At 35.5% G+C, this 15,775-nt stretch overlaps 1 protein-coding gene across 2 annotated transcripts; it reads right to left on the bottom strand.

Annotated features, from left to right (window-relative positions):
• Positions 1-315: 315 nt before the first annotated feature.
• On the bottom strand, positions 316-14,939 carry tpra1 (transmembrane protein, adipocyte asscociated 1). Of its 2 annotated transcripts, none has more exons than XM_048200128.1 (11): positions 14,757-14,939; positions 13,841-14,033; positions 11,153-11,285; positions 9,080-9,166; positions 7,867-7,939; positions 7,203-7,282; positions 6,920-7,030; positions 6,767-6,827; positions 6,535-6,637; positions 3,534-3,614; positions 316-1,445 (listed from the first exon to the last, which is right to left on the bottom strand). In XM_048200128.1, exons 2-11 carry the CDS (start codon positions 14,002-14,004, stop codon positions 1,202-1,204), a joined length of 1,137 nt encoding a protein of 378 aa, XP_048056085.1. In that variant the 5' UTR covers positions 14,005-14,033; positions 14,757-14,939; the 3' UTR covers positions 316-1,201. The 2 variants fall into 2 exon arrangements, with proteins under 2 accessions (XP_048056085.1, XP_048056084.1); XM_048200127.1 differs by having other exon boundaries at positions 13,841-14,018; positions 14,757-14,937.
• Between the last annotated feature and the right edge of the window lie 836 nt (positions 14,940-15,775).

Consider the following 15,775-nt stretch of genomic DNA (forward strand, 5'->3'; position numbering starts at 1 on the left):
AAATATAAAATATCTTTGAGATATGCTTCTACTAATGGGCTACAAAATCAGATGAAATAATCAGGCAGTACCACATTTTGCACTGAATTTAAGATGATAATAGTTATTTTACAGTAGCATTATAGTTGAAAAAAACAACTCCAAGATTAATTTGATTTACTTAAAATCCACTGATGTGCTAAAAAACAAAAACAAAAAAAGACAAAGCAAAGCATCCAAACACATCTCTAAATAGATACACTTTTAATCATAAAATATTTTCTCTCTCAAATCGTAATAAAAGAGCAAAGAGAAATAAGCAATAGGAAACAAGCATTTTACTCAGACCAAATTTAATTGAAGATGAATTATAGTGTTTTCCAAAACCGCTGGCGTTTTGTGTGTGTGTGTGTATGCACCAAGAAAATGTGACATTGTTATTAACTTGCAGGATTTTTATCAAATAACATAAACCGGGTCAAATGCTTTCTCTCAGTATGGTCCTTTTTTCTTGCATCAGGTTCTTTCTCCCACATGGAATGAAGTTCTAACAAATCAAACTTGAACCAGTTCCATTTTCACTATCAATTAAAAAAAAAAAAAACAAAGGTCAAGTTCACAATTTAAGCTTTAAATTTTAGGCCCAAATCTAAAGACAGGCTAAAATGAAATTCAACAGATCACTAAAATAAATAAAAATCAAAAGAAAACACTACAATATAGCACTAAGAAACAAATGGTTTCTAGACAAACGCCCAGCATGTGAAGCAAAGTCAAGGTAGATTTTAGGGTCCTTAAGCCTTCAAATTACAACACGCACCAAAACTCAGGATGCCCGGTGAGCCAAATTAATCATTTTCAGTGCAAAACAACCCTAACGGTAGAAAAGAAACATCAAAAACTGAGCAAATGTTTCGCTGGCATCAGTAGCATAACTCAGAAACTAGCTAATCCAGTCTGAAATCACCTAGAGATAAGATCATATATCATTTCAGAAGATACATATTAGGTTATGCACTTCACAAAAGTCCAATAAACTTGCTTTGAGTACACAAATGTAAAATTAAGAGCACTGTTGTTACACAAGGAATGTTGGATTCATGGAATACAAATTTTTAAATAACAGCACTGCCTGTGAAAAGGCAGTACATGACAAACTGCACTCAGATCCGCAGCATGTCAAATGTTCGTCTGGTCATGGAGGTCATTGTTCAAGCGTGTCTCAGGCGTTCAGGGCTCTCCAGCGGTCACTGTCGATGCTGTTGATGCTGTGCGCTCCTCCGTACGGTCCCGACACCACGTCGTCCAGGTACGCGCCGGAGCCATCGATCTGCGTGCTGGAGTACGAGCCGTGATCCAGCTCCTTCCTGCCCAGTCCAGAGGATGACGTGTTGGGCAGGTGCACGTCAGAGTCTTCTGGTTCATCGATTTGTGACTTGTAGGAGAAGAGGATTTTGGGCTCGGAACTGAAGAGAAATGAGGAAGTTTGTTACATGAAGAAAACTAGCTGTCATCTTTTGCTGTGTTGAAAAAAAATTACCGGCCTTTTAAAAATTGCTTGTAAATCACTCATATGCTATATTATAGCTACATATTGGATTCAATCATTTTGTCAGTTTGTTTTCTTTCAATTTGGACAGGTTTTGTATTTCTTTTTGGAACTGATTGTTCGTAGGCCTCATTGATCTGAGATCATGCACCTCAGTTTTTGAGTGAAAAAAAAGCATTATTTGTGCATAATTTTGTCAATATTCAACAAAGTATGGAACAAATTTGCACTGTTTATCACACTAGTGTGCTTTAACCAGAAATGCTTTTATTTTGGCCTCATTGATCTGAGGATAAAGTTCATCTCTGTGAAAAAGAAAGCCTGTAATACTCAAAATAGTTTACATGAACGTACGTGTTTGTGTGTGTCTGCACGGTAGCACGAGTGTGCATGTATCCACATGTACACAAGTCCACAGCCTTTATCTTTGCAAGCACACATGTGCATATGTGAAGTGTGAACATGAACGATGAACATGCTCCTGAACACTAAATGTTTCTCTCTTTTTTATCTCCCCCATTCATTTTCGAGGTATGGACATTTTTGACTAATATAAGGTCAGATCAATGAGGCTTACAATAAGTCAGATTCAAAAATAAATACAAAACCTGACCTAATTAAAAGAAAAAAAGTTGACAAAAAGACTAAATTTAATATTTGGTGATAATATAGCATAATAGATTTATGAGCTATTTTCTTGTAGGCCGGTCATTTTTGACCGGGAACATCACAAGTGTAACAAGGTGTTGGAGGGAAAAATATAATCCAAAAAAATTTGGGAAGTAGTTATACCCTGTGTGAGTCAGTAAGTTTCAGTCCAATGCAATAACATTAACATTTTCGGGAAAAAGAAAATCTCTCTCTCCTCTCAGGGTCAAAACGACCCAAACACAACAAAAGGGATATGAACATTGTATTAAAATAGTTTCCTGTTGGACAGGAGGTGCAAAATTTAATATGTTTTTTTAAACATACACTACTGTTCAAAAGTTTTCTGTAAGTTTTTAAGATTTTTTTTTTTTCTAAAGCAATACTTTTATTCAGCAAGGACTCATTAAATTGGTCAAAAGTGACAGTAAAGACATTTGTAACGTTACGAAAGATTTCCATTTCAAATAAATGCTGTTCATTTGAACTTTCTATTCATCAAATAATCTTGAAAAGAATATGAAGCAGCTCAACTGTTTTCAACACTGATAATCATAAATGTTTCTTGAGCAGCAAATCAGCATATTAGAATGATTTCTGAAGGATCATGTGACACTGAAGACTGGAGTAATGATGCTGAAAATTCAGCTTTGATCACAGGAATAAATTACATTTTATATTTTAAATTGTAATAATATTTATAATGGTACTGTATAATAGTAATCTTTTTTAAGTATTGAGGATACATTATGGATGCTAACTATGAAGTACTGCTATACAAAAAAACAGATAATAATTTTTAGAGGCATCCAAATAAAGATTTTGTAGATTTTTTTCATACTTTTATTCTTTTAGAAGATTTGAAACAGGGAATTAATTGGTTGTTTCCACTCCTGATATCATAAGTCCCCTGATTTTACTATATTTCTGGATAATTTCTGTAAAAACTATTCAAAGGATGTCCAATTGTCCATAGTTGTACAAGAGAAAGTGCAAAAGCTTCCATGATATGAAGGTTAGCACCAGTTGCTAATGACAGTAAATGTCTGTAAAGTGGAACTTGGCGCGGTCATATAAACATTAACATTATAAACATATATAAACATTACAACTCACAACTTCAGGAAATCAATGACTGTTTTTGATGTATTAAAAAAATAGAACTCTCTGGTATTTTAAGGAAGTTAAAAACCACCACAGCCGATTCATCTCATCTAAATACAGTTACAGTTACTCAGTTCCGCATGCAGAACTAAAGCGTCGCAATATGACAGGAATGAGTCTGTCTAGGGGGAATGGACTGACATGTTTGTAATATCCTGTGACAGAATTAACTGAAGCAGGTGGATCTACATACCCGAAGAATCCTTTGAGGAACGTCACGTAGATCAGAGGAGCAAAGACGGAAAAGTACAGGAATGTGGTCACGTCCACACAGCTGCCAACACACAGAGGAACAGAAACAAAGTCACCATCAAAAATACAGAGGCTGGGTTCATCTAGAATCCATTTAAACCTTGACTTAAATACATTTTAAGCAAGGTAAAACAAATTAATATTATGATATAATATCAATGTTCCAATGTTATGCTTTTTGAATATTGCCTTTCATGTAGTGTGTAATAAAGCTGTTTGTGAATGTAAAAGGTCTGCAAAGTTTCAAAGATCAAAGTGCAGATAAATGGAGTTATTGTCTCCCAAAAGAATGAAATGATTCTGAACAGCCTGAGTCGACAGTAATTCCAGGCTGTATGTTTGTAACTAATTTGCATAATATCAGCTTATGGTCTTCATTGGCTGCTGGTGAACAACATATACTTTGCCCCGCTCTCAAACACTGTAGTTATAGCTGAGACCGGAGGAGTTTGGTTTGTGTTGTTCATTTTGCGAAGACACTGTTTTCTGCTGCCAGAGCAAATCCACTGTGATGAGATTGATACAGTAAAACAGACGCTATCATTACTGTTCGCATCACTGTGTAAGTGCTGAGGAAGAGCTAAAATTCAGATATGATAATGGACATTTGGGTTTCTGACACACTCTCTAAGCGGTTGACCAATCACAACAGACTTGGCCATCTGACCAATCAGAGCAGAGCAGACTCTCAGAAAGGAGGGGCTTAGAGAGACTGAATCCTTTATGGAACTGTTTCAGACACTGTGAGGAAAAAGCTGATGCTGCAATGGATATTATGAGAAAATTTAAGTGTTTTTGAACTTCGATGCATTTGAACCTGTTGTAGGAGACTCCAAAACAAAATTAGGAACCTTTAAATTAGTATAATAGGGGCACTTTAAAGTCCCTGTAAAGTCAATTCTGATAATTCTTTCTAAACACTTTATAAATGTTACAAATGTATTGCTGAAACACATTACAAAGTCTCTGAATTGTGTAATGCTTAATTGTAAAGTTAGAGCGTTAAACAGTTTTTCACCAAGTCTCTGCTCAGGATTTTTTGGGCGGAGCTATAACGGGGGTCTGATGACGCACATCGTCCCCCGAGCATAGCCCCTCCCCTAACACTATATAACTGTCGATGACGCACCGAGCGTGGCGCCGCCTCTACAGCGGTTCACTCGCTCAATCGCGAGTGTCATTACAGTTATACAGCCCTTTGCACATTTAGCTAGTAATGCCTTCGTCACGCAAATGCATATTACATGGTTGTTATAATATACAATATGCTCGGTCTCCTTATTTAAATTTCCTAAAACGTTGATATGAAGGATTCTAAAGTGATCGTTCTACACCGGATCATTTTACAAAACTTTCATCAGACAGCTGGGATTCACAGATAATCCGCTGTTTTTGTGACTGAACAGACCTCGGCCCCCCCTCCCGCCTCGGCCTTCTTACCGTCCCGACGATAACCGATGATATATGGGGCCGGACAGAGTCTCTCCCGTCCCGGCCTTCATCCTCCCGTCTCGCGGCACCGTCATTTGTCGACTCAACAACAGTCCGGCAGTACGTGCCCAATGAGTGTAAATTGGCGTGTGTGCTTATGTTATAATTAGTAGGTAGTCCACAGTAATTCTACTAAAAAGTGCAACCCTCTAACGTGATTCTTTTGTTTATATGCATCAGTATGTTTGACTCATTACACTCAAGTAAGTTGAGACGGCAGCTCTCGCGAGTGTTTCTGGCGTGGTTTCAGCGCCGACAGCGGACACGCCCCCAGCGTTTGAGAGCAGAGAGCGCTGCCTATTTTTTCGAGATTTACCGAACTTATTTCATTTACTTGCAGATTTTTTTAATCATTCAAATTTGTCTGGATGGTTAATAACACATTTTTCTATGGTGTGACAAACTCAGAACACATACTTTAAAATGACTTTACAGGGACTTTAAGGTTTTTAGCAAATATTTTAATATTTCTATTATCTTTGTTGCATTCTCAAATCATCAGACAAACCAAAGGCATTCTCAGATTCATGATCATTTCTCAAATGTTTCACTCATATTTTTTATATAATGATAATATAATGTCGACAAAATAATGAGTTTGTTTTATATTAGAAGAGAATACAAAATAATAGCTTTTTCACTTTTGGACTTCACTCAGATGCATTTTTCAATCTGGAGAGCAGGACATAGTGTCAAATACATGATATAAAACGTAGGAAATGAGATGGATAAAAAAAAAAAAAATATTAATGGATATCGCATAAAAAAGCTGGATGGAAACACCAAGATGTGCATTCATTCTAAAAATGGACAAAGTATGCGCTTAATTGAGGTGGATAATTTTTTATCTGATAAGAAGACATGGGTATAAACTACGATGAAACACGTTTACTGAATAAACCCCTGATGTGCAACAAAAAACTCATGTGACTCGACAGACGATAACTGGACTAACCAGTGGACCAATTGCATCACAGCATCTCAAAAGTTGGTTTGGTGGTTCTAAAATGCCTGAATCAAAGTCTGTCATCAGAATGGTTTGGTTTAATTCCCTCCCAGAAGCGTCTCACACGATTGCGTTCCAAACACCAGCATCCGAACGCAAGAGAACATGATAGTGTTTATTGCTTTTCGTCTGCCGCTCTGAGACGCAAGACATTTATGAAGGAGGAAAAAAGAGCCACACTTCCCCGATTGCAGCAACTTCCATTTTTATCACAGATATTTTCCGCCAACTTCCCAGGAAATGACAATTTTGTTCTCTTGAACACAAGGGATGAAAACAATGCTTTATTCGCAAATGTTTTATGCAATATTCCAATTTTGCGCGCATGTTAAATTTGCAAAATTTAAAACTGCGGGTGAAAACGTAGCTAATGGCACTTCTCTGTTAATTGGACTGCTAAAAAGTAAAATCATAATACATTTGACAGAAAGACATGAATTCTCACCACAGGCCTTCGATGATGTCAGCGCAGAGCAGCGCGCTTCCCAAACCCTGGACCAGATTCAACACGGACAGGATCGCAGCATACACATAAAAACTCCTCTTAGCTGCGGTGCGAGAACGAGAAACACGTTCACATCATCATCTGAATGATTTGCCATTCCTACACATCAAACACTGAACACATGTGTCTGCCAAATGAATAAATGTAAATGTGACCAAAGGCATTTACTCACATGGTAATGAGATTCTCTCTCTGATTGGAGTTTTAGGTAGAATGACTATTAAGGAATACACCTAAAACAGATTTTAATGCAGAATAAAATAAATCACTGAATATATAAACTCAAGATGGATTCAAAAGTAAGGATAAGTACTTAATTAGGTACCAGGAAAAAGAAACAGGAGCTGGCCAACCAGAAGTGCCGCCCACCGTGGCCGTAGATGTTGAAGTCTTTGGCGGAGAGGTGTTTGTCTGGGAAACGAATCTCCAGAGTCCCCTGAAAGAGCAAGAGATGCTGTATTGAAGCAATAAATAACCCACAAGACTTACAAACTGCTTTATTACACACTACATGAAAGGTCACATCCAAAAAAGCACAATAGGGCGGACTTTAAAGATACACCTTCACTAAAGAGTTTTTGGTGCAATAAATGGCTCTGTAAACACACCTGTGTGATGGAGTACGCCAGAGACAGGACTGCAGTGATGGCCAACACACGCTTGATGCTGGACTTGCTCTCCAGATGGCCTGAACAAACACAATCATAAAACACGTCACTTTAACAGGAAGTGCACCACATACAAAAAAAACCCTTCATTTGAATAGGCTCTCACTGCACAATAAGGGTGTATTCACACCAGGAAAGTCTGCTAGTTCACTTGCTTTGGTCCGGACCAAATACAATGTCGATTTGTTTTGTTTGTTATGGTTCGCTTTCACGCTGCCCTTTTTGCAAGTGAACCAAAATTTGCAAACAAAACCACACGTGTGTTAAGGTCATCTATTCATTGGACAGAAATTCTCAAGCAGAGGACCGTACCAGAGTTTGTTTGGAACCGGACCGAGACCACCTCTAAGCTGGGTCTCGGTACAATTGTTTGGCCCGCACCCGAGTGCAATTGATGTATTCACACCTGCCCAAAAGATCCGCACCAAGGGGGGAAACGAACTTAAATTTGATTCAATCGAACCAAACAAGACAGGTGTGAATAGTTACAATGTTACATAACATAAAAATGTCTTAAAATCACTGTCACCCACTTTAAAAAGTAGATTTTTATGAGAAACAGATATGAGATCCCAAAATACACATGTATAAAGCAGGAACATACCAAAAGCCAATCCGAGTATGATGACGCTGAGCTCAATAGCTAATAAAAAGAACCTTGTAATTTCCCAAAGAACCTGTAAACACACAAACACAAGAAATTACCAGTGGATTCACATCACAATTTCACTACAGCCATCTTAATGTGTTCATTACATTGTCATCAAACCAGATACATCTGCGAGTCAACATGAAATTAAGACTATATTTACTTTCTTAATTCATGTTCCTGGTCTGATTGTGAATGATTCATTAGTCACATTATTCTAAAGATATGAATGTTTGTCATCATAATGTAATAATTTGTTCCAGCTCAACTTTCTGTTTCAGCTCACTTGTCATATAAACACCATCCAGTTTCACAGTCTAATCAGTTTACGATGGATAAAATCAAGCCCTAGCCTACATTTCTTCTGTCAACCTTTCTCACTGACTATACATTTCACTAAGTACACTACTGTTCAAAAGTTTGGGGTTGATAAGATTTTGTAATGTAATTTAGTCTCTTCTGCTCACCAAGGCTGCATTTATTTGATCAAAAATACAATAAAAACAGCGAAATATTATTACAATTTATAATGCCTGTTTTCTATGTGAATATATTGTAAAATGTAATTTATTCCTGTGATCAAAGCTGAATTTTCAGCATCATTACTCCAGTCGTCAGTGTCACATGATCCTTCAGAATATGCTAATATGTTGATTTGCTGCTCAAGAAACATTTCTGATTATTATCAATGTAGAAAACAGTCATGCTTAATATACTTTTGTGGAAACCATGATACATTTTTTTCCCAGGACTCTCTGATGAATAGGAAGTTTAAAAGAACAGCATTTATTTGAAATTCTTTTATAACAATATAAATGTCTTCACTGTCACTTTCTATCAATTTAATGTATCTTCCTGAATAAAAGTATTAATTTCTCACTGTATAAAGAATCTTTGTGACCCCAAACTTTTGAACGGTAGTGTCAAATACATTAAACAAAGCAAACTTGATAGGTCTAGAACTGAATATAATGAAATCACAATAGCATAGCTTAGATAACAGGAAAAAATAAAGGCATTTATTTTGGAGGCATGTTTCAGGCCCAACACTTCTTTTCATGTCAACAAATTTCTTCTTAGGTTGTATACAGCTCCATAAATAATTAAAGATTGACAGAAATCAATATGAAGTAATCATTAAGATAGCTCTGTCCATTTGTGTTTTTACCTTATCTATGAGTGTGGCGGAGCTAGATGTGCTGACGGTCATGGAGACTACGGCACGTGTGATGCCTACAGCCGCCACCACAAACACCTGAACGGCACAAGAGAAAGAGCTTGTTACCACATACCAAATCTGAATGTACAACACTCAAAACCACAACACAGATGTGAAACCAAACTTTCATGAGAGTCTGAGGGATTTTTTCACAAGTTTTATGGTGCAGCAGGTGAAAACACCTCAACAACACACATGATTTGGAGAATCATTCAAACGCTGCAGGACGGTGCACAAACTTAACTTTACAGGGATAGTTCACCCAAAGAATTTAATTATGCCATCATTTACTCACCCTCATGTCATTCCAAACTCATAAGAATTTTCAGAACACAAATGAAGAAATATTTAATGGAGTAACAGAGATTTCTGTCCCTCCACTGAAAGATCATTCACCCAAAACTCTTCAAAACATTCATTAAATAGTTAGTTCACCCAAAAATGAAACTAATGTCATTTTATTTTATTTGTCATGACCCTCATGCCATTCCACACCCACAAGACCTTCGTTAATCTTCGGAACCAAATTAAGATATTTTTGTTGAAATCCAATGGCTCAGTGAGGCATGCATAGCCAGCAATGACACTTCCTCTCTCAAGATCCATAAATGTACTAAAAACTTTAAATCAGTTCATCAGTTTATGTGAGTACAGTGGTTTAATATTAATATTATAAAGTGACAAGAATATTTTTGGTGCGCCAAAAAAAACAAAATAACGACTTATATAGTGATGGCCGCACCAAAAATATTTATAATATTAATATTGAACCACGCTTTATAATATTAATATTGAACCACTGTACTCACATAAAATGATTTAAATATGTTTTTAGTACCTTTATGGATCTTGAGAGAGGAAATGTCATTGCTGGCTATGCAGGCCTCACTGAGCCATCAGATTTCAACAAAAATATCTTAATTTGTGTTCCAAAGATGAATGAAGGTCTTAGTGTTTTTAAGCCTTGCGATTCTAAATATTCAAGCACAAGAAGATGTGAAAGATAACTAAATTTGGTACTCACTGTGTGAGAAGTTTTGTGCACACACATCAAAAGCGCGCGCACGGAAAGCACCGTTTTAGACAGCGTGCAAATACTGAATTGAGTTCTCTTTCACTTCTTATAATTCACACAAAATGATATCAAAATGCCCGTCTTGGTGAGTATCCTTGTAAACATAGTCCGTTATGTCTTACATGAACATAAACAGTTGAGAAATAAAATGCATGTGCAACAGTATTTAGGATCTGTGCAGCTCTTAAAGTGTTAATCTTAAGAGCTTAGTGTTAAAGCTCGTAGAGGATTAATCTTTAAGTTATCCAATGAAGAAAATATTTTACATTTGATTACTATATTCCTGTAAATGAAAACTACTGTTAGACCTAACTGAAAAATACTGTTTATTTCATATGCATCGTTGTTCTGTTGTATTTACGTATTTATGTTGACCTGTTAAATGTTAAATAGATCCAATCCATGATCAGTAGAAGTTATTTAATGATGCAGCAATAAACTAGCTAGTATCCCTTAATGCACGCGTTTTTGAACTTTGCTCATTTAAAACATGATCAAAACACTAATCTATTTTAATAACAAATATTCAAAGAGAGCAAGTGACAAATATCGATATCGGCCAATAGTAGTTTGTTACAATTGGTATCGTATGGGCCAAAAAATCCTAACTGTGCATCCCTAGTTCATATGGATTTATTGTACCATCTCTTTATGAACATTTTGAAGAGTTTGGGGAAATAGATTTTCAATGGAGGGGCAGAAATCTCTCAGATTTCATTAAAAAATATCTATATCTTCATTTGTGTTCTGAAGATTAACAAAATGGGTATATATTGACTTGAGGGTGTGTGAAGGATGACAGAACTTTAATTTTTGGGTGAACTATCCCTTTAAGATTGAGTGCTAGAGGTTTAATCATTAGGAAGTTTCACTCACTAAGGAAAATCCCACAGAATTCAAACTTCCACAATACAGTTTCAGGTTATGCGAGATGTTTTGCTGCTTACCAGTATGTAAAACGCCACGAATATGGGGCTGGAGGTCAGACGGATCTTAGCGCGAGCAGAGGGTAGCTTCCACATCAGGAAGATGAGGAAAGCCACGTTAGGGATGAGCAGCATCAGATCCCAGAAACGAACCCTGACAGACAAACAGAAACAAATTGTTACGATCTCGCCCTAAACAAGCTTTACTGCTGTGAGAGAGTGTGAAGACAGTGTTCATTAAACACGTTTAGATAAAACAGCACAGAAAACAGACATTTATTACTACAATACTAGACCACACACAGACAAAACACACACAAGCACATCAAAAACAGGATTTTCAACTTTGATGCCGAGATGGAAAACACCTATTTACCCAGTACCCACACATTCACCTCCTGGGAACCAGAAAGAAAGGTTTTAGTGTTTAGCTTTTCTTTTTTGTTGTTCTTCTTTATATCCTTTGAATATTTTAATGTGTCTCTCTGTAGAGAACATTGGATGTTGTAAGTGATGTCTTTGATTAACAAATATATTTTAGGTTTCAGACTAATTTTCCTCTTTAACTTGTTCTCTGTAACATTCATAAAAATAAAAAGATATTTATAAAAAAGATACATATATTCGCAGTACCTGTAGTCAATGAAGTTTAATTTTAAGCTGTATTTGATGAAGAAATCTCAACTTACAATAAACATATACAAACCAAATAAAACTCAGCTATGTAATCAAAGGTATTATGTAATTTTTTGTTTATATACTATTTATGTCCTGTATTATTGCATAATGTTTAATGTAAAACTTGTACACTGGATCAAAAGTTTGGGGTCATTAGATTTGGTAACACTTTAGTATAGGGAACAAATATAAGCTTTTAACTACGACTTTTCCCTCAATAAACTCCTAATTTACTGCTTATTAATAGTTAGTAAGGTAGTTGTTAAGTTTAGGTATTGGGTAGGATTAAGAATGTAGAATAAGGTCATGCAGAATAAGGCATTAATATGTGCTTAATAATTACTAATGAATAGCTCATATTCTATTAATATGCATGCTAATAAGCAACTAGTTAAAAGACCCTAAAATAAAGTGTTACCGAAGATTATTATTAATTTTTAAAGAAATTAATAGCTTTTTTTCCAACAAAAACACATTAAATTGATCAAAAGTGACAGTAAAGACATTTAGAATTTTATAAAAGATTCTATTTCAAATAAATGCTGTTCTTTGAACTTTCTATTCATCAAAGAATCCTAATATATATATCACAAAAATATGAAGCAGCACAATTGTTTTCAACATTGATAATAAACAGTAGGGCTGGGCGATATATCGCATGCGATTGTCACGCGCATTTCGTCAGTAAAGCCGGTTCCCTGATTACCGCGAAATCGGCATCACCTGCTTTCAAATGGAGCGCCATTTAATAGACAGAACCATAGATCACTGACAAGCTACGCAATATCACGTTCATTATCCCAGATGAATCGCCTTCGATAATGAACGCGATATTGCGTAGCTTGTCAGTGAACTACGGCTCTGTCTATTAAATGCAGCTCCATGTGAAAGCAGGTGATGGCGATTTCGTGGTATCAGGGAACCGGCTTTACTGACGAAATGCGCGTGACAATCGCATGCGATATATCGCCCAGCCCTAAAAACAGAAATGTTTCTTGATCTTTGCATCACAGGAATAAATTGTATTTTACAATATATGCAAATAGAAAACAGTTCTTTGAGATTGTAGTAATATTTCACAAATATTAGTTTTATAATGAATTAGTTTTTTAATGACTATTATTCATTTTTGTGTGCACTATTCACTTGTAGTGTAAAAAAGTCCTGATGTCCCTTACAGAAATTCCCTGCTTAAAAAAAAACTTCACTTTTCTTTAAAACTCACATTTCTGCTTTAAAAACTGTTTTCCTCTGAAGTTTGCTTACAAGAAATTACTCAGATACAATAGGAAATTCCAAACATTAGACCTACTGTTTTTCTTTCTATTCAATTTGCTGATACTATGTAATTTTAACAAACAAGTAGAGGAAGTTGTCTTCACTGATTGAGCAAACATCTGTAGCCTCTGAAGAGCCTCTTTAGGACACTTAAAACTATGCTGAGCTCAGAGAGACATTCACTAACACAAATATCCTCAAAGAAAAACAAAACTAAACATCCCAGGAGAATCAGAAGGGACTTTTAATAAAAAATACAGAGGACAGTCCCATTTGATAGAGACATACTGGCACAGAAACGAAAGCAGAATTGAAAGCTCGTGTTGTAAAAGGCCTCCACATCTAAAATCACATTTCACGCGCCTCACAAGCGTCTACTGTCAGATCCTACACAAGACCATCTGTATCTAAGAGAAAACTGAGCTTAGAAACTACATTCTTCAGGCATTCAAACATGGCAAAGAGCCCAGACGAAACACCACATATTTAACATAACTACATAAAACGCATACACTGCTACGACTACACTTTACTACACGGAAATAGAGTACATAGGCATGATAAAGAAATTAGGAAGTATGTTTATATGCAAATAAGTCTACACGATTTCAGACAATCAAGCCAAAGCAAAGACAAAACTACAGATATTTTTTCTGCAAATATAACACACTTGTATGAATGTGCACTGACATTTAAAAGCACCTAGAACATATACGTGTCCTGCAGACATTAATTAAAGTGAGACGGCCGTACCTAGACTGTCCGATGTCCTCATACAGGATCTGCAGACACTTGTGTGGTTTGGTGATGTTGATCTCACGGTCAGGGTTGAACTGAGAGCTGTTCTCCGCAGTGGGAAACACACTGGTGTTGCCATAATGGACCAAATTTGGCACATCAGTCACGGTCTCCAGCATTCTGGATTAAACCTCTGCAAGACACACAACTACTTCAATTTACACCCATACTTACACATATAATACACATTCATACACAAACCATTTATTTACATGTAAAGCACATATTTATATGAGTTATTGATAATAAAATGCACAATATTAGATTCACAACTATGTCGAAACACAATCATTTCACATAAAAGAACAGAAAATTTAAAATAGCAAGCCTTGGCAAATACTAAAACCACTAAAACTGAAATAAAAATAAATTAAAGCTAAATAGAAATACATTTTTTACAAAGCATATAAAATCCCTAAACTTAATCTAAAGTAAAAATGAAAACTGAAAATTATATTACAATATTAATAAATACTATAATAGTATATAAATAATAACAAAATAGCACTGCCTCACTTTAGATCATTTAATGACTGTTCGTCTTCCCTTAAATATTCAATTTCATTTCAATTTATTTTTAAAAACACTATATTTCGAAGAGATCAGAATGTTTCGAATGTAACAAAGTTCTTCCGCTGGAATGTGTTTGTGTATTTAAAGATATATGACGTTACATAACAGCTCACAGTCTGTGTGAGAAAACACAACAAATACTGATCCAAATACAAATTCAAAGCTTCAATAAACTAGAATATTCCTGTATGTGTATTGCACGAATGTGATATGTTTATATTGTAATGTATCATATGATATAATTCTCACACACTGCAAGGATTTATATCAGCTGATAAACCTCATAAACACAGCTCACCTTTAAGTGATGATGATCTCAGATCAGAGGCTGGTGTGCTTCAGCATTAACGTGATCATAGGTTATTATTTGAGGCATAATAACTTTAGTCGGTGTGTCGGTTGTTTGTTGTTTACAGGCGGAACGAAACTGATGCGTCAGTCGCGATTCGTTTGTCAGATAAAAGTCAGCGTGAATGCGTTGTCGTATCAAAGATGGCCGCCATCTATGCGACACTTCATAATAAAAGACTCAAGATAAACAATAAATTCATAGTGTGTGTATAAAATTAACTACTTTCATAGGTTTTGTTTTGTTTTATTTTATTTTATTTTACTTTACATCCTCCTGACACCCAGCTATGGAGTTTTGTAGTCTGTAGAAGACATTATATTTTAGCCAATTTCTCTGAGATCTTACATGTCACCGTTTTGTCTGGATGTCCTGTAAAGAGCACATTCAGGGCTTTTCAGAGATAGCAAATGTTTGGAAGTTTTACCATGACCAGTCCCTCTCTTTGGTCTTTAAATATGGCTGACATTAATTTAGTGATCAAATTTAACACCCTTATGGAAATATGAAAATATTTTGTTATCATTTACTTCATTTACTAATTTTCATATTGTTTGTCATAAATCAACATATCAGGAAAAATGTTATGGGGTTTCAAATCAAAATACAACTTTGTTACGAAACAGGACATCGATTTAATACATGTCCACTGTAGTGGACACCGGGACTTAAAGCATGTTTATCAGGCATTTTGGGAGACACAACAAGTGAATAGGGAAATAAATTATATATAAATTTTCCTATGAAATATGAGATGATATTATAAAAATATTGCCAATTATTACTCCCATTATAACACTTCTTTTTTCATTAGATGTTGCTCCAAGAACACATTAATATGCAAATTACATTCATCATTATATACATTACAATTACAAATTACGTTCATCATTATATACATTGTATATAATGGGAAAAAATTCCATTTATGGCCATTTTACACAAATATTGCATAAAGCAAAATGGTA

The sequence above is a fragment of the Megalobrama amblycephala genome, linkage group LG8, assembly GCF_018812025.1.
Source record: "Megalobrama amblycephala isolate DHTTF-2021 linkage group LG8, ASM1881202v1, whole genome shotgun sequence".
In the NCBI taxonomy this organism is placed as follows: domain Eukaryota; kingdom Metazoa; phylum Chordata; class Actinopteri; order Cypriniformes; family Xenocyprididae; genus Megalobrama; species Megalobrama amblycephala.